Raw genomic sequence first — 18,748 nt, 5'->3', positions numbered from 1 at the left:
GGTTTTGTGTTGTTCGGTTCATTCGTAGTTTCACTTTGTATAAAACACATTTATTCAATAATATATTTTTTTCCAATAAGTCTAAAACGAAACTATACTAATAATTATCATAGCGATAATAATAATAATAATCTTATTAAGAATAGTAATAATAATAATAATAATTTTCTCGCAATTTACCTTCCCTGCTGGGCTGCATTTGCACTTTCTTCCTACTAATTAGACAACTTGCCACACGCACACACACGCACGCACACTTTGTAAGTGGGATTTGTTTGTTTGTTTGTTTGCTTGCTTGTTACCATTACCGGAAGGGGAAATGATTTATAAAATAGTTTTTTTCTTCTTCTATTTCTACCTTCCTTTGTTTTAATATTTGCTCCAGTGTGTGTGTTTCATTTTGTCAACTAAAACGTGTTTAAATTGCTTCTTTCAGCACTTGTGCCATGTATGTGTGTGTGTGTGGTTCTTGTTTTTGTATTTCTACCACACTTTGCTTACTGTTTTCATTCCTTTTGCTCTTCCTTTTTGCTGGTTTGTTTCGTTTTCACTCCTCTCAACAGTAAAACACACATTGCTAACAAAGAAATCCTCTGTTGATCCTTTACGTTCGTTTCCTTTTTGTTTTGTTTTGTTTTATTAGTTTGTTTGTTGCTTACTGGTTTCATTTCGCTTAGCTTTTTAGCACTTACTATTTCAAATACCTTACACTGCTACAATAATGCTGCCTAGCTGCAGCCAACAAAATAAATTACAACGTTAACGACGGCGGTGTGCGAACCTGGTTTCTCTTTGTAAACGTTGACCCCGCGTCGGACAGTGTGTGTGGGGATGATGATGATGACGATTCAAAACTGGGATGAGGGTAATCATTTGTTTTTCTTTTTTTCCTTTAGCTACACTCTCTACACTCTCTCTCTTGGTTGTTTTTCTACGTATTTTTGTCATTTTTTGTATCGCAACGGAAAGGGGACATTTGAGGCGGAAGGAGTTCCCGTACCTCCACGTGGCTCCGTTTTGGCTCGCGGTCTTTTGTCCTGTCCCAGTTCATCGCTCCCTTCTCTCTGCTATCTTCATTCATGTTGCTAAGCACTTGTGGGAAAGTGATTAGAACTGAATTTTACTTCATTTTTGTGAAAAAAAACCTCTTTCAACTCTCCCATCCATCCTTAACCATTATTTGAAAGTGTTTCTTCCTATTCTTATCATGTTTTTTTTATATTTTTCTCAGACACACACACACAATCACTCTGTTACTCTCTCGTTCACACATACACACAAAATCACTTGACCGTTTTGTGCCCACTGTTTAACTTCAAGATGAATACTACAATCACTTTGTAATAACAATTTAATATGCCTTACTTATCCATTCTTACCTCATTCTCTTACCACACACTACGCGCCTCGATACAGCAGTGTTTACTATACTTATACTTCTACCATTACTTGTATGTTAAAGAAACTGTTTCTTTTTTTTCTTCTTTTTAGTCTATCTCCCTTTCTCTTCCGTGAATATGTTTGTTAACTGATATTTACGCACAGAATGGAGTAACAGAAAATTGGGACGCTGCCGACGGCCACTATTTGTTACTAATTAATCGGTTCCGCAAACAAATCATTATTGCAACATTGGTTTACTTAAAAAAACAAATCAAAAACCCTTTCTATGCGTTCGTGGTCATTGCGAATCCTTCACGAAGTGTATGAGAAGATACGCGGGTTGGAGAGCAAAAATCAAAAGCAAACAACACGTGTATGACGTAAGCAGCACAGGGTCGCGTTGGCCAGGAATGGTTCAGTTGAGTTACAGGTAATACATTATCACACCCAGGGGTTTAATTCTGATTTATAAGTTTAAAAAAAAACACTGACATTCTGCTACAATTGATAGCAAAATGATTGAATTTTGCGCACAAAATGTAACTAAATAACGCAATATTTTGAGGTGCATCATACATTAAAAAGCCCTTTTTGCATCAAGGGTATACAAGATTCATACACATAATTTGAATTATGTTTTAATTGAAAAGAAGGTCACACAGTTAGTATAGCTTCGTGCGATTTAAAAATATTGATGAAACATTTTACACAATGACGCTTCTTGTACTTTAAAAGCCGACAAAAATGACGGTAAAAGAATTAAAAAAAATTGTTTTAACTAAAATCAAAACATTGCACTAAATTGCCAAATTTCTAAAGTTTCTAATACTTGGTTGAGATTCCTTGCAGAGCAAAATAAATCCATACTGATTTAAGCTTCACATGGTGGAGATCAATGATACCGCAGCTTTAAAAATAAAAGCAAAAAAGCCGTTTGCTGCCAATTATCAACCCCTGAATGTCTACACTCTCACTACGTGAAGGATCGCGAAAGGGGACCCACGCAAAAGGACGTAATTTACAAGCTGCGAGCGCGTTTAAAATGCATTTTTGTTTGTCAAGAAGCAGGAGAGAGGGACGTCCATAGAAACGATTCCGATCTAGCAAGGAAACTCTTCCAAATTCTCCTATCTCGTCCCTGCAAATCTACACTGGTTTTTAGTTTGTTACCCTGTTGCATTTTATGTTAGCTTTTTTGTTTAGAATCGGTTTTGTTTGCCTACCAGATGATGTACAACAATACAACAAGCCCAAATTTGTTTAAAAGAAAAAGTAAAATCCATCCAACAGGTAAATAAGATCAGTTGATAAGATCAGCTGGTCTCTGGTTGAGATTTGAGATCGTTTTGAGCGTTTGTAAAATTTGTAGCGCATAATAGCAAATAGCTTGTGAGCTAGTGTGTTGCCTGCCACTCTGTATAGGTACTACTGGTAAAAAAGAACGATAAAGGTACACCTGTTGCTGCTTAAATTTGTGTAAAGCGGGTGAGGGAGAAAAGCCGCGAAAGGGTTTTGGGACAATTGCACGAATTCCTTCAAACTTGCTACAACTTACTAGAAGCGCACACACGAGCGCAGCACTACGGTACAGAAAAAAAGGTAGCAAAGTTTAACACGCTTTTTAGTTTGTCTTTTGATAGCTAGAGGTTTGATGAAGCATTACACTGTACACGCTGTACACAGCACCCTCGATTCAACGCATCGGATGTGTGTGCACACCGATGGTAGCGGCGAAGCGGAGTGTACTACAACTAGTGAAAATATTAAGCCACCCCGTTCTATCCACCACTGCCTATGCGCACTGCGCAACTAATTACAAACAAATGGTGCTTCGATAGCCACCTGCAATATAAATATGTTACAAAAAATGCCAACAATGGGAGGGAAACGATTGCCTCCCACCGCACAAAACCGCAAAACGGGCAACTGCTGTCTCCGTCAGAGAGACACACCCACACACACACACTCACTGATATAATGCCACCATAATTTGATCCGAGTCGCGCGCACACGCTGGAGCTGCTGCTGCTTATCACACACCATCGAACTTACTTTACAACGTATTCTATGTGCACGGAAAGGTGATTCGCTCAGGGTGCCGGTAAACAGATTGCACACAAACGAGGAGCAGGGGAAAAAAGGACGCTTAGGTGTCTGTGGGAGAGGAGGGGGCGAGCGCCGATTGCGCCCCCCGGGGGGCACACTTGAGCGTAACGCCCAAGTTTTCCCGCAGCTCGGCAATCTCCTGTGCGCCCTGCAGCAGTCGCTTGACGCCCCGCGGCAGCCCCCGGCACGAGGCGAGATTGATGGCATTAATGTGCGGACAGTTGGCGAGCACCTCCTTCACTGCCTCTAGCGAAACCGACGATCCACATAGATTGAGGTACCTGTATGGAGGGGATGAAGCAAAAAAAACCAATTTAGCGGGCATTTTAATCCACCAACACTTCACCACTAAATACATCGGTCGCGTCATCTAATGCCAAAGGAAATATATAGGGTTTTGCGGGCAAGTGCACCGGAAAGCCACAAGCAGGCTAAGCCTTTTCCTATAGACGGTACAGCATGAGGGGGAAAGGTGATATAACACCGACACTCACTTCAATGGCGATTCGGAACCCTTGTCCGCGAGTGCTTTCAGCGCATCGTCCAGCGGTTTGGTAGCGCTTGCCCACGCCAGATCGAACTCGATCAAGCTGTGCGCCCATTTCGACGCGATCAGCTCCAGCCCGGCACTGTTATTTGCGATTAGAGAGAGAAAGAGAGAAAGAATGCGTTAAAGATGGAACTAAAGTCCTGACCACACGCCTGATCGCCTACCCCATGTCGCGGTTAATCGAGCAGCCGGACAGGAAGAGATGCTTCAAGTCCCAGGTCGGCAGCCGGATCAGGCTGTCGTGCGTTAGGCGCGCGCAACCGCGCACGTCTAGCAGCGTTAGCTTTGTACTGGTTTTCAGAATGCGCTGCAGAAACTCGTCGTTAAAGAGGCGCGCCTCGTCCGCGAGCGACGCCACGGACAGCTCCTCCAGCTCGGGAAAGCCGGGCGATTCCATCTGCAAAGGGGGGAAAAAGAAGAGGGAAATAGGTTACAGCGTGTTGCTGTATGCTTTCCGGTAGCGAACAACCACGCACCTGCTCCTGCAGCGAGGCCGTGCTGAGGTTGATGTGCGAGTTGGTTATCCGAAGCACCTTCAGCTTCTGGCAGCCGTGCTGCAGCTGCTCGATATGCAGTATGCCGTGCGACATGGCCACCGTGTTGACGTTGGACAGATCCAGCAGTAGCAGATTCGGACAGTGCGTCTATTTGATTGCAAGAAGAAAAAAAAAACGGAAACAAACCAATCAAATTCCATTGGATGACACAACCGGTAAGAATGCACCCTTGAAAGTGTTTTCAAGCACCATCTTTGATTTCAACACACTTGACACACTTACCGCGAGGGCTTTCACGATCTGCGGTATGCCGCTGAGCCGATTGTGGGCCAGATGCAGGTGGGTAAGCCGGCTGCCCATTTCCTTGATGGCATTGCACAGGGACGTCTGACCGACGGCCGTCTTGTTGGCGTTCACTTCAGCCTATACAAAACAAATGAATAAATTGGTTTAAAAACACAGTTGCTGCCACTACTCCCACACCAGCATGACTTACGTTGACGGAGCTGAGGTCGAGATTGCGGAGGCTTTTAAAGTGTTGCACCAAAAACATCAGATGGTCGGTGGAGAGCGCCTTCCAGCCGGCGAGCGAAATGGTGGTCAGCCCGGGCGCCGCCTCCAGCAGCTTGTCCAGCACGCACTGCACGTTCGTCACCTTCCAGTTTGCTGTGAAAAAAAAACACGAGTGAAGAAGAGCCAATAATATTATAGCTAGCACTACACGACGAGGCCAGCGGAGCAAACAAAGCTTACCCAGCCCGACTTCGGTCGCATGCTGGAGCCGGTTCTCGATCAGCCACTTGAGCCGCGGTTCCGTCTTAAACCGATCCCTGCCCCACGTGCCAAGATCGACGGTGCGCCACAGGGAGCACTGCTGTGACACCTTGTACCAGGCCGTGCACACCTCCGACAGGCGGATCAGCGTCGGTAGGCAGCCCTCCTCCTGGACGGCGTTTTTGAAAATCTGAAAAGAGCAATGAATGGTTTAGAAATTTTGCTAGCGAATGGTCGCTCTCTGCACCGTACGGGCTTACCGTATACAGCACCGACTCGGGCAGCCCGTTCGCCCAGACGCTCTGATCCTTGGGCGGTGTGTACGCTTCCTCCGCGCTCCGCTTCTCGGTGTTGTTGTTCGTTTTCTTCGGCCTCGGCTTCTCGGTCCGCCGGTTGCGCTTCTCCGGCGACGTCTCGTCCGAGCTATCCTCGTTAAGGCTCCTGGGTTTACGGGCACGCTTGCGGATCGGTTTCTTTGGTTGTACTGTCGCATCAGATGCTTTCTTTATACACAGCTTAATTCCGATTTTGTTTTCACTTATCTGGTGAAGGAGAATTGGGAAAAACACAAACAAATAATTTATTAGGGATCGGTAGAATTGACTGTTTTCAATGCGTTAATTACATAAATTGTTGTAAAGAGTAGTTACAGGGTTTCCACGATTTATTGGTCGGATCCTATATTTTTTTGGGCTTGTCCCACGATTTATTCATCGTATCTCAAAGATTTTTGGTTTGTTCTCATAATTTATTGGTATCGTCTGATTGGATATAAATACAATTGAACCAAAAAATTCTGGGAACCGACCAATAACTCGTTGAAAACCCTGTATATGCTCTCTAGAGCACACCCAAGACTCCGATTCGACTCCGACTATTGTTAGTTCTAATGCGACAGCGGCAAAATGGGAACCGCTAGTTTTGCCCGAGTTGGAGTCTTCCAGAAACGTCCGAAGTCGTTCAGGATTCGTTCGGAGTCGTCCAAAGTTGTCTGGAGTAGTCTGGAGTAGTCCAGAGTCGTCCGGAAATATGCTAATATGCTTGTGATCAGGGATTTCATTTCGTTGTGTTTTGTTTTGTTCAGACTCCGGACAACTCCAGAGGACTCCGGGCGACTCCGGATTACTCCTAATCATTCCAGACGACTCTGGACGACTTCGGACGACTTCGGACCACTCCGGAGACTCCAGACGACTCCGGAGACTCCAGACGACTCCGGAGACTCCATACGACTCCAGAGACTCCAGACGACTCGGAAGACTCGGGAGACTCCGGACGACTCCGGACAACTCCGGACGATTTCGGACGACTCCGGACGACCCCGGACGACTTCGGATGACTACGAACGGCTCCGGACGACTCTGGACGACTACGGACGACTTCAAACGACCTCAGACGACTCCAGACGACTCCAGACGACTCGGAAGACTCGGGAGACTCCGGACGACTCCAGACGACTCCGGACGACTCCGGACGATTTCGGACGATTTCGGACGATTCCGGACGACTCCGGATGACTACGAACGGCTCCGGACGACTCTGGACGACTTCGACCGACTCTGGACGAGTTCCGGACAACTCCGGACGAATTCCGGACGACTCCAGAAGACTCCGGACTACTCGGAACGAATTGAACGACTCTTGGTGAATCCGAGCGATTCTGAACGGCTCCAGACAATTCTGAACGACAATTCAGCAGTCGGTTCCGAAATTGTCAGAGTCAGATCGGAGTCGACTCCGGATTTATGCCAGCTTAACTAGTAAAGAGAGAGGCCAATTTATGATCACATTCTTAACCTATAATAAATTCCACGATTACGATGCTTGATCGTAACCGGATTAGCGCGATGTCGCACTTTAGCGTACTTGAGCAACGAAAACGAAAAAAATCTCCGTCATCGTAAGCCATAAAACTGTAGCTCACTGTCCAAACAGAAAACCTGTTACACTTTCTAACCACCCGATTGTTGAGTGGTTGAAAAGTCAATTTACAGTTCAATTAAGTAAGTCGATCGATAAGATGCTCTAATGGTGACTAAACGCAGCACGCACCATATCATTGCTGCTCGTGATGCATCTGACCCCGCTTTTGCAACAAATCATGTCCCGTGGCATATCAGAAGATCCCGCGTCCTTTGTTCCGGGCTGGTGGAATCCCCTCCGATAAGTGTAGATTGAATTGAAAACTGTTTACCATCCTTTAGAGCCCAGCCGAGAGGGTTCAGGCCACTCGAGATATGGGAATGGACATTATCTTACGGCAGCGGCCTTAATCATCCCCGAGTGGCAAATAGAAACATATAAAAATCTATTCTCCCAGCCGGCTGGAGCGTCAGTATTGGGCACAGGAGTGGATCATTGAGAGCGTCGTGTTAACAGTGACTTCCTCGAAGCAGCCAACAACAGCCAGCATGATCGGTACGTGTCCGAACGCTTCTGTTTTGATTTGTGTAGCATAGTGATCGCTAAAAGTGTGTGAAGTTACAACTACACTCGTATTAAACACTCATTTCAAACTCCATCCACAGCAGCGGCAATGAAATACGTTGCACTGGGGCTGGTGCTGCTTGCCGTCAGTGCCCGGGCGGAACCGGGCGAAGTGATCCCGAACCATCCGAACTGTCCGGAGATGCAGGGACCGTTGCCGCACTATTTTATTCATCCGACGAACTGCAGCCGGTTCTACGAATGCCACATGAAGGACGCATGGGAGTATGAGTGTCCTGCCGGGCTACACTTTAACGTCGCCATCGATGTGTGTGACTTTCCCGTGAATGCGAAATGTGAGTCCCAGTCGCCGGGAGATCAGACCACGACGACATTAAGGCCGACAACTACAACATTAAGGCCGACAACCACTACAACCACTGATTGGATTACCACCACAACAACGGAGGCTACTACTACAACAAAATTTCCAACAACAACTACAACGAGTGCTCCAACAACACCATCACAATGGACTGATCCAACAATCACAACAACTACACCAGTATGGACTGATCCAACAACATGGTCTGCTCCAACAACCACAACAACATGGAGCGACCAACCACCACCACCAACAACAACAACGACAACAGTATGGACTGATCCAACAGCCACAACAACAACGCCTGCTCCAACAACCACAACAACATGGAGCGACCTACCACCACCACCACCAACAACAACGACAACAGTATGGATAGATCCAACAGCCACAACAACAACGCATGCTCCAACAACCACAACAACATGGAGCGACCTACCACCACCACCACCAACAACAACAACGACAACAGTATGGACGGATCCAACAACCACAACAACAACGGATTACACTACAGCGTACCCTCCAACAACTAGCGAACCCCCCTCAACACCGCATCCCACCGATCCGCACTGTCCACCGCCCGGGGCGACGCTGCCGAACTACTGGGCGCACGGTACCGACTGTTCCCGGTACTACGGTTGCCTCGAAGGCTGCGTCAAGGAGTTCAAATGTCCCGACGGGCTGTACTGGAACGATCAGCAGAAGCGCTGCGATAGCTACTCCAGCTCACAGTGCGGTTGTCCGGACATCCCGCCAGCACCGAACATGTGGCAATCGACGACATCGACGTCACCACCGCTCAAAGCTTGGCCATATCCCAAGCCATGAGTGTTGTGTGCAGGTGAAGTGTCTAACGAGTAGTGTTTAATTATAGCTTAATGACGAAACATACTAGTAAGTTGGGCATTTTATGGCAGAGGAAGTGACGCAAATGACACGCGATAAGAAATATAAGAAAAGAAATAAGCATAACATAGTAATTATTTTCTATTGTTTTTTTTTTGGTGAATAGAATAATTTCTATATATAACGAGAGAGCCCAACCAGTAAGTAAATTACTGTATTTTTATCAAAATTTTATTACTCCAAACAAAACATGGAGCTCCAAAAACTGAACTTTTTATTTTAAATAGTTCCGAACTCCACAAGTAAAACAAGGATAACAGTACTTTGTTTATCGAAAGATGCCAAACCATTACGTGCTTCATAGAGAGGAGTTGCTTCAATTCATCTCTTATTACGTAATTTATGGATAAGCCCTCAAATAGATTTGGCTAGCCAAAAAAACAGTTGAATCGCAAAGGAATAGTAGTACAGCGGATTTGTGACATGCATTACTTATATGAATCTAAAAGAGAGTAAATTAAATATCCAAATCAATATAAACATATCCGTTGTACTCTGATTTAGTCTGATTACCGAATCGAGTGAGATTTTTCTCATGTCTTTAATGGGCATTCAGGACCAGTGCGAAGATAGCTATGGGTTCGCGATCAGTTTCAGAACCGGTATGGGTTCGGGATGACTTCAGTCTCTGATCATGACAGATCATGATCAGGATTAGTTCCGCGTCGCTATTCCTTAAGGATCAATCTCATTACCGGTATGGATGCGGGATCAGTTCCAGGATCGTTATGGACTTGAGATACCGCCTCAGAACCAACATGGATGTGATATAAGTTCTTTGACCTATGTGTATTCTGAGCCTGTTTCCGATTTGAGATCGGGACATGTTTTAGAATCAGCGCGAAGATCGATATGGGTTCATGATTAATTAATCTCCAATCAAACCGAATAAACCCGGCCGAACAAAAATCACTTTATTTTTAAGAATTAAAAAAGAATTTATTAATTCCAGTTCAGTACCATCATTTACGATGAGTAAAGCCTCTTAGGCCATAAAACTTGCCATCATGATGTTGTATAGCGCTTGCTTATTTTTATAGCGACTTTGAAAGAATCCAAGATAGCCCAGCGCAATTAAAGGATAAAAATAATACGTAAACAATCGCGTAATAAACGCAGGGAGAGGGAGCAAATGCTGATCACGCACAGCGCACACGACCACCGTACAACACACGTTCGTGGTTATGGTTTTACCAGAGGTTTGCGGTTTGGTTCTATCACTATTAAGTGTCATCTCAAGAGGCTGCTACATTGTAGCGCAGATAAGCCGATTCTGGGTAACACACAAATCGTGTCGAATGCGTGGTCTTTACTGCGTTGTTTGATTGATTCTCTACCCCTTTTTTATGTTTGCTGAACATCGACACATGGCACCTACTTCTTCTTGCTTTAAATAAATTATTCCACTTTATTAACGGTTCATATACAGTTCAACAGTCGGTGATCATTGCGCCTTCTTCGCGTCTTAACCGAACCAAGACTGCAGCCGACCCCAGAACCCTTCGGACTGCTCCTCTTCCTCGTGCTCCTGCTCTTGTTCTTCCGCTTGTTCCTCCGCTTGTTCCTCCTCCTGTTGCGCCACCTCTTCCTGCTCTTCCTGCTCTTCCAGTGTCGGTTCCACCGGTACCGGTACTTCCTCCCTCTCCAGTACCGGTGCTGCCGGTACCGGTGCACAGCACTTGTCCGGGTTCGGCAATGTGCACCGTTTCGCCGCACTATCGTACACCAGCGATTCAGGACAGTGCATGTCCAACACCTGCCCACCGGCGCACTGATAGTACTTGGAGCAGTTCTGCTCGTCCGTCCACGCCTTTACCGATTCGCGCGATGGACAGCGCGGGTCCAGTGCACCATGGTCCGGCACGGCGGGTGAGTGGTTCGCTTCTTCCTCTTCAGCACCAGCACAGTGAGAGGACTTTTCACAGCGTAGCGTGCGCTGATTAAAACCTAACCCTTCCGGACATTCGTACTCGTACGCAGTGTTGCAGACACACTTGTAGTAGCGGGTACAGTCGCTGTAGTGCGGGAAGAGTGTGGATGTCTTCGGAATCTCACACATCCAGTGATTGGGCATTATCGAAAGCCAATCGGAAGCTACGGCGACACGCGATGCCTCCTCGCAGTCCGTTTGCGGCTCTGGTGGACCTTGTTCAGGGTCCACACCAGCGCCAGCTTCCGGGCACAGAGGTGACTCTTCGCAGCGCAGTTTGCGAGGGTTGAACCGTAACCCGTCCGGACATTCGTACTCGTACGCATCGTTGCAGACACACTCGTAGTAGCGAGTACAATCGCTGTAGTGCGGGAAGAGTGTGGATGTCTTCGGGATGGCGCACATCCAGTGGTTAGGCATGATCGAAAGCCAGTTAGATGCTAGGGCGGCACGAGATCCATGCTCGCAGGCCGTTAGCGATGGGATGGCACCGAGAACTACCAGTAGTAGTAGCACAGGGATTGCAGTTGCCACTGTAAGAGAAGTTGAAGATGATTTACCTCTGCTCCACACTATCTGCTCAATATCCAAGGAACTTACTGATCACGACTGGTTGACTACCCGGAACGAACGAACGTACTCACAGCACTGGCACTTTGATTTATGATTCTCGACAGTAGCACAGAAGCCCACTTTATATAAAGGTTTGCCTGATCTGTTTGGGAAGACACTTTTGGGCAAGACACTTGAGCAGGATATCACAGCGCGTCACGTGTGGACGGCCACTTCATCTCGCGGCGCGGTCCACGCGTTGAATGGGATTAGGCGATCAAAGGCATCCGATTGCATGTGCAACAGAATTGCACAAGCAGCGCGAGTGTGTTTCGTTACGACACGGGCAAGGCAAACTCTTCAGCCAGCCAGGCGGTCACCTTGCTCGGTGATAGCCCGGGTATTGAAGGGCGCTTATAAATACTGACGGACAGGTTCTGGAGTTCAACACTTGCCTCCAAAACAGTCGCTGTGGTGTGCACTCCTCAAGAACGAGATCAAGATGTCAGGTATGTAGTTTAGTCGCCTTCCAACAGAGCATCTCTCTAGAAGGTTTAAACAACTTCTTCCACCTTCTCATAAAGGTTGGCCCATAGTAATTCTGCTAGCGTTGGCATCCCTGACGTTCAGCGCAAATGCCCAGGAGTCGTGCCTGAGGTGCGGCTTCCCTACTGGGAACAAGCTCCACGCTCACGCGCATTGTGCGCAGACTGGGCCGCGCAAGTACTTCCGCGATCAGCACGACTGTGCGAAGTTCTACCAGTGCAACCGGGGCACTGCGTACGAATTTCTGTGCGCTGAAGGATATGGGTTCAACGAGGAACAGAACGCTTGTGAGAATATTGCGAAAGTACGTTGCCCCACGGTAAGTTCTGATCCGAGCAATACACATCAGTTGGAGTACGATTTTGTGCGTGCGAGTGGTGCTGGACAGCGGAATAGGACTTCAAGTCATGAAGAAAGCTCCCATCACAGCAGTTCGCACCAGCTGGAGCACGATTTTGTGCGTGCGAGTGGTGCCGGACAACGTAACAGGACTTCAAGCCATGAAGGAAGCACTTCACACCAACTAGAGCACGAGTTCGTGCGTGCGAGTGGTGCTGGACAACGGAATAGGACATCAGGTCATGAAGAAAGCTCCCATCATAGCAGTTCGCACCAACTAGAGCACGATTTCGTGCGTGCCAGCGGTGCTGGACAACGCAACAGGACTTCAAGTCATGAAGGAAGCCATACGCACCAGCTGGAGCACGATTTCGTGCGTGCAAGCGGTGCTGGACAACGGAATAGGACATCAGGCCATGAAGAAAGCTCCCATCACAGCAGTTCGCACCAGCTAGAGCACGATTTCGTGCGTGCCAGCGGTGCTGGACAACGCAACAGGACTTCAAGTCATGAAGGAAGCACTTCACACCAACTAGAGTACGATTTTGTGCGTGCGAGCGGTGCCGGACAACGCAACCAAACCACGTGCAACATTTGCCAGCAGGCGAAGCAAGTCATCCGACGGCATGGCAACTGTCCCCGCACAAACGGGTACTATCCGGTGATGTTCCGCAACGAGAAGGACTGTTCCCAGTTCTACCAGTGCGATCATGGTACGGCCTATCTCATCCAGTGCCCGGCCGGATTGCACTTCAACACGCGGCTTAGCGTGTGCGACTACCCGGACAAGGTGGACTGCAATGGACCGGTACTGAACGAACACGTGACAGGTGGAGCTCACGGTGGTCATGGTGGTTCGCCGTCCTGTGCCGTCTGCCAGAGTGCAACCAGTGTTGTGCACCGTCATCCACAATGTCCCACCCGAAATGGGCCCCACCCGATCATGTTCCGCCATCGAACGGACTGTACGAAGTACTATCAGTGTGATCATGGCACTGCTTTTGAGATCACATGTCCCGCTGGATTGCATTTCAACACGGCGCTCAGCGTGTGTGATTATCCGGAACGGGTGGGCTGTTCCGAGGGTGCGGAAGGATCGGGAGGCGCTAGTGAAGCGCCGGCTGTGGACCACCCAGTGGTGGCGAAGATTCATCCCAACTGTCCGGCTGTTACCGGTCGGCAGGAGCCTGCCTATTGGGCCCATCCGCACGAGTGCGGCAAGTACTTCGGTTGCCAGTGGGGATGCGTGGAGCTGCTGAGCTGCCCGGCAGGCCATCGGTGGGACGATGCTCAGAAGGCTTGCTCGCCGGACGAGTCGCTCGAGTGTGCGAACGCGGAATGGTAATGGAGGGGAATATTTATGAACACATGCTGGAAGCCCAATAGCAATAAAGAATAATACAAGCAATTAGCCGGGATTTTCTTCAGCTATGTAAGAATGGGATATCTCAGTATCCTATAGTATAGTTATTCAAGAACAGAAGAAACTGGATAAGATCTTATGCAGCAATTCTTTGAATTGAAGATACAGTTCATCAAGGACATCAAGGATTATTTTAGTTTCTTCGAAGTAATACCAATTACGAGAAGATGAAATAATATCTTTAAATTCGTTTCCTGGACTGTAACAGGCATGCTATACGTCCCTTGACTGAGACAGGTTAAAATATAGTTTTTGAAGGGAAATACATCAAGGTTGATTTCCAAGATCGATAACGTTTCAGGATCAGTCCCGGTATGGGTTCAGGACCATATCAAAAGCCCAAATCAGTACGCGAGTAGTTTGAGGATCAGTATGGGGTTAGGATGCGTTCCAAGACCTGGTTGGACCTCCAGGACTAGTGTTAATTCAATTCTCAGGATCAATTCAGAGACCTGTATGGGGTTGAGATCAGTTCAAGGACTGATATGGGTTCTCAGAAATTTCCAGGGTTCAACATCGGTTCAGGATCAGTTTCAAGACCAGTGTGTGTTCTAGATCAGTTCCAAAGCTGGTATGAATTCAGGATCAGTTCCAGGGTCAGCATGAAATCAGGATATGCTCGAGAATCTTTATGGGATTAGTACCAGGACCGGTTTGAGTTCCTGGGTTTGAAGTTTAGGATCAGTTTCACATCTTATATAGGTTTAGGATCAGTTTCACATCTTATATAGGTTATAATCAATTCCAGGAGAAATGCGAGTGTAGGGTAAGTTCATCAGTAGTTTCAGTACCAATATCGGTTCAGGATTAATTCCAAGACCATTATGAAGACCAATTTAAAGGCCTCGAGGATCTCGAGGATCAATCTGAGGTCAAGATATGTTCCAGGACCTATGTGGGTTAAGCATATTTTCCTTAAGAGCATTGGGATGGGTACAGGATCTTTATCCGGTGTGTTCTCAGAATCAGAGACCGAATTCTAAGACCAGTATGATATCAGTAGCAGGACCAAAACGATTGCTTCAAACAGAGTGGTCGCTGATGCTGATTATCAGTCGTAGATAATGCCCCACCCCTAACACCATGTGGTAAACCATGTAGATTATTAATTCAATTTAATTCTCCTATAGATCAAGTACCTCATATTCTGACATGCATGACTGAGCTGGTCATATCCGATAGCCAAACCCATAAGAGATTGATAAAAGATTACCCAACTAGCAAAAGATTCCTATTACTAAATTTAAATTCACATATTGTGTAAAACATCACTCACCTGACTTTGATACATGGCCACCATTGCTTTGCGTTTCGGTCGCCCCCGCGATTTGTTCATCTTCCGGTCGAAGTCACGCATCGCCTTCGGCTTGCCACCACTCGGGGCCACCCTCGGTAAGCTGGCACCGTTCGACACGGACGGCGTCTGACCCGTCGACTGTTCCTTCCCACCAGCTGCCGCTGCCACCGCCGCCGCCGCCGACGTGGATGCAGCGCCCTGCCCGCCACTGCGCTTCCCGTGGCCCGCTTCCAGCGCCGGCTGTGAGTCGGTATCGGCGCACGATTCGCTCAGCTCCTTTTCGATATTCTCGATCGTCTCTTCCGGTTCGGCATGCGGCCCGGGGCTGAGCACACTGCCGCTGCCATCCTCCTGGGACGACTGGGAGTGATCTTCGAGCAGATGGTGGTGGTGGTGCGGACCGCTGCTACCGCCCGGGCTGGTGCCGATGATGTTGGCCAGCATCGAACCGCTGTTCTGGGGCGACTGTTCACCCTCGGGCGAGGTCGGTATCAGCGAGGACGGTTCCGTGCGCCGCAGCCCCGACGGAAGGCTCGTTTCTGCCAGCGTTTCCATGGCGAAGCTCGTTCCAATGTACAATGCACAGCACGGACTAAATCGAAGCAAGCCTAGGCTCTTGGGCTCTCGTTTCACTAGGCTCTAGGCGCACACCGGTGTCTCTGGGTTCGTTGCGTACCTCTTACGTTTTAACTACACCTTACACAACAAATCCATGATTACCTCCCTTTGTCTTTATAACACTTTAAAATCCTCTTTTTTTCAATAAAACTAACCGAAACTTGCGTCCACAGAAACTACCACCCAAACAAATGCTCACCATACGCGCACTTCACCAGCAAATCATCACCGTCTTCGCTACCGCTGCCTCCAGCATTACATCTTTGTGATTCACTTCAATTCTACTTCCTTTCCGGCTCGTAAAATGCATAACCAACCGTTGCCTGTGTATTCAGTATGCAGTGCAGCAGCAGCACCACCGTTGGGTTATTGCACTTTTGCAATTGCACTTGTCTTACAACCCGGCCAGCCGTTCGTTAGCCCGCTCTTTTTTTCTTTCACAAAGTATGCATGCACAAATGCAAAAGAAGGGACACGACTACATTTTCCTGTACGGGGTTTTTTGGCACTGTTTTTTAGTACGTACGTCTTCGGTTTGCAGACCGGGGAAGCAAATTTCGTACGGAAATCACCTAAAACAAAACAAAAAACAGTAACGGAAAAATCAATGCTGCACGTTGAACAACTTCTGCCGCTGTACGGTTGTGTCCTTTTTCTTTGAAGCGTTTATCACCTTCCACGAACGGAACCCTCACTTGAGAAGCATTCCGTGATGGTTGTGTTTTTCTTTTGCAAACGGAGCCTTTGTGCCCCTGCCAGGGAGGGGGTTACTGTGGTTCGCTGTCTTGACTTGTCTTAAGTAGGCATTGCAACAAAAAAAAACAAAACTATCTGTCCTGCATCTTGGTTGCTACGCACTTCCTTCCCACCACCAGCTTCCCCAGCGGTACATGGTGTGTGGAAGCTTCTTCCTTCCCTTCCGTGGCAGCAACAGTGTTTCCGGGGGGAAAAAATGAACCAGGATTCCGGCACGTCCTTCGACCAGAATCAACAGCTTCCGGGCTGCGAGAAAGCGAGATGGAAACGGGAAACTTTCACTTGTTTGCGGAAAATTCTTCTTCCCCCAATCGACACACACACGCACACTCCTTCGTGCAGGGAAAACTTGCACCCTGTAGGTAAGAGAAAGGGAAAAAGAAAAAAGAGTTTAAGGGAAAGAAAAATTAGAAACGAAAATCCATCCACACACCAAAAAAAAAACAACACACTCGCGGCGAGGATGTGCCTGTCTGTTTATAGACAAAAATATTTGTTGGTAGTGATGCGGTCACACTCTTCCTCCCCTTGTGCCACACTTTCTTCTCCCCCTCACCCACACACACACACACGCTCTCTGTCTCTTTTCCGTGCTCATTGCACACGCTCTCGCAGTGCAACGCGGCAAGATTTTTAACAGCCACACATACCACTCTCTTTCTCGCTCTCTCCCACTCTCTCTATCTTTCTCGGTCCCGCGCACCGCAACACAAGGGGAAAAGTATCCGCGCGCAATGTCGCTACACCGGTTGTCTCGCTCGCACGCGTCACTACGTGCGCGCTCGCTCACTTTCTCTCCGGTTTGGCTGTCGCGCTTGCACGGCGATTTTCTCGCTTTTCCCCCAAACTAATGTCATAAATTGTAAACAAGAAAATTTCCCCCCCTGCTCACATTTGCCGCCACACACACACACTTTCGTTTGGTTGGAAAAGCGTTTTCCACCAGCCCACACTGGTTTATTGTCACCGAACACACACACCAGGGTTAACAGCTCTATGCACGTACGTTTATGCCGTTCCAGCACACACACCCGTGTTGGGGTGTATGCACATCTTGTCACCTCTGGGCACACACTTATCAGAGCTTATCGCACAACGCACAACGGGTGCTAATGGGTGCGTTGCTAATGTGTATGTATGTGTGTGTGTGTGTTTCGGTGGCATAGGTGAGAAGACACACACGGAAACGCGCGCGCCCGTACCTTCGCACCTTTTCCCGTTCGGCAGGCACTAGCTGCCACGTTTGTTGGCCACTGGCCACTGCCTGCACCCAAAACGAAAAAAAAACACACAACGTCCAATTTAATTTGACCACCAATTTTCGACACACACACACGCACTGTTGGCCGCTGTGTTGGCGCTCCGCTTGTTCGCCGTGTTGTGTGTTTGTGTGGCCTAATAATTTTCTAACTCTCCTAGGCTTATTACTATTTGCCACTCTGTACGCGTTCTGTATCTGATTGGCTCGCTCTAGCATGCGTACCGCTGGAGCGCGGTCAGAGCGAGATGACGATATAAACATTGCGCTGTGCACTGCACACACACGCACGTACGCACACACAACAATCGCGCGTTTGCTTACGCGCTCTTTCTCTCTCTCTCTCTCTCTCTCTTTCTTCTTCGCTCGTTTCGTGAGCGTTCGTTCTCTCTTTTTCTTTTCCCTCTAATATGCGTTCAGGCGGTGGGGGAAGCGTAACGCAATCAATCTTGACAACAAGCTGCACCATTTGAAAACCGATGATGCTCTTGGGCGAAGGCTTTGGCTTTGGCTGAATTAAACTTCTTATTCGATGCAAAAAAACCAACAAAAACATCACTTACTGTTGCCACTTCGATGCGATAAACACAATCACCACCCCCGCCACCCCTGCTTTGCACGCTTCGATGTTGCGCTTTACTTAAGCGCGAAAGGGTCAACACAACAAGCAAAAAAAAAACGGGAACATCACAACTTTGCACACGAAAGTGGTGTTCTGGTGATGGGCGCGCTTAAGTTTTGTTCCTTCTTTTATTGCACATTCGAGATGCACGCAGCACGCTGATACGATGCAGCACACGCTCAACACACACACGCTCGATAAGAGTGGTAACGAAAATTGCAACTAAAACTCTATTCAGTTTCTAATTACTCTCTGCCCGATGCGATGCGATTTTCCAAACTATTTTTCTCCTCTTGCACTGTTGACATTTACCATCGCTGTCAGTGGTGTGCACGGAGGGGTAGGAATGGCCCAGCGAGCAGGTTGAGTGTCATAC

The 18,748-nt window shown here is 47.7% G+C and overlaps 4 protein-coding genes across 10 annotated transcripts; 2 read left to right on the top strand and 2 right to left on the bottom strand.

The window, feature by feature from the left end:
* Window positions 1–28: 28 nt before the first annotated feature.
* LOC120897511 (F-box/LRR-repeat protein 6) lies at window positions 29–18,671 on the bottom strand. 7 transcript variants are annotated; one of them, XM_040302505.1, is made up of 11 exons: window positions 18,314–18,665; window positions 16,410–16,848; window positions 15,098–16,308; window positions 5,571–5,852; window positions 5,290–5,500; window positions 5,033–5,202; window positions 4,819–4,959; window positions 4,516–4,683; window positions 4,204–4,436; window positions 3,984–4,118; window positions 29–3,770 (listed from the first exon to the last, which is right to left on the bottom strand). In XM_040302505.1, the coding sequence occupies exons 3-11, from the start codon at window positions 15,671–15,673 to the stop codon at window positions 3,530–3,532; spliced, it is 2,157 nt and encodes a 718-aa protein (XP_040158439.1). In that variant the 5' UTR covers window positions 15,674–16,308; window positions 16,410–16,848; window positions 18,314–18,665; the 3' UTR covers window positions 29–3,529. The 7 variants fall into 7 exon arrangements, with proteins under 7 accessions (XP_040158439.1, XP_040158409.1, XP_040158402.1 ...); XM_040302475.1 differs by having other exon boundaries at window positions 15,098–16,848; window positions 18,622–18,671; XM_040302468.1 differs by having other exon boundaries at window positions 15,098–16,848.
* LOC120897558 (salivary glue protein Sgs-3-like) lies at window positions 7,598–9,105 on the top strand. Its single transcript, XM_040302538.1, has 2 exons — window positions 7,598–7,728; window positions 7,839–9,105. Exons 1-2 carry the CDS (start codon window positions 7,722–7,724, stop codon window positions 8,951–8,953), a joined length of 1,122 nt encoding a protein of 373 aa, XP_040158472.1. The 5' UTR covers window positions 7,598–7,721; the 3' UTR covers window positions 8,954–9,105.
* LOC120897566 (protein obstructor-E-like) lies at window positions 10,413–11,696 on the bottom strand. The gene is made up of 2 exons (XM_040302551.1): window positions 11,562–11,696; window positions 10,413–11,494 (listed from the first exon to the last, which is right to left on the bottom strand). Coding segments are annotated over exons 1-2 (999 nt in total). The 5' UTR covers window positions 11,563–11,696; the 3' UTR covers window positions 10,413–10,496.
* Window positions 11,903–13,809, top strand: LOC120897549. Its single transcript, XM_040302527.1, has 2 exons — window positions 11,903–12,022; window positions 12,098–13,809. The coding sequence occupies exons 1-2, from the start codon at window positions 12,016–12,018 to the stop codon at window positions 13,741–13,743; spliced, it is 1,653 nt and encodes a 550-aa protein (XP_040158461.1). The 5' UTR covers window positions 11,903–12,015; the 3' UTR covers window positions 13,744–13,809.
* Window positions 18,672–18,748: the final 77 nt, after the last annotated feature.

The sequence above is a fragment of the Anopheles arabiensis genome, chromosome 2, assembly GCF_016920715.1.
Source record: "Anopheles arabiensis isolate DONGOLA chromosome 2, AaraD3, whole genome shotgun sequence".
NCBI lineage: Eukaryota > Metazoa > Arthropoda > Insecta > Diptera > Culicidae > Anopheles > Anopheles arabiensis.
This window is presented reverse-complemented; position numbering and strand designations above follow the sequence as displayed.

Excerpts from the sequence above, each read along its gene's own strand:
- LOC120897511 (XM_040302475.1), bottom strand. The coding sequence starts at position 15,673 with ATGGAAACGCTGGCAGAAACGAGCCTTCCGTCGGGGCTGCGGCGCACG. Across the intron at positions 5,501-5,570 it reads CCGAGTCGGTGCTGTATACG|ATTTTCAAAAACGCCGTCCA; the intron begins GTAAGCCCGTAC and ends TGCTCTTTTCAG. Across the intron at positions 4,119-4,203 it reads TCGATTAACCGCGACATGGG|TGCCGGGCTGGAGCTGATCG; the intron begins GTAGGCGATCAG and ends CGCAAATAACAG.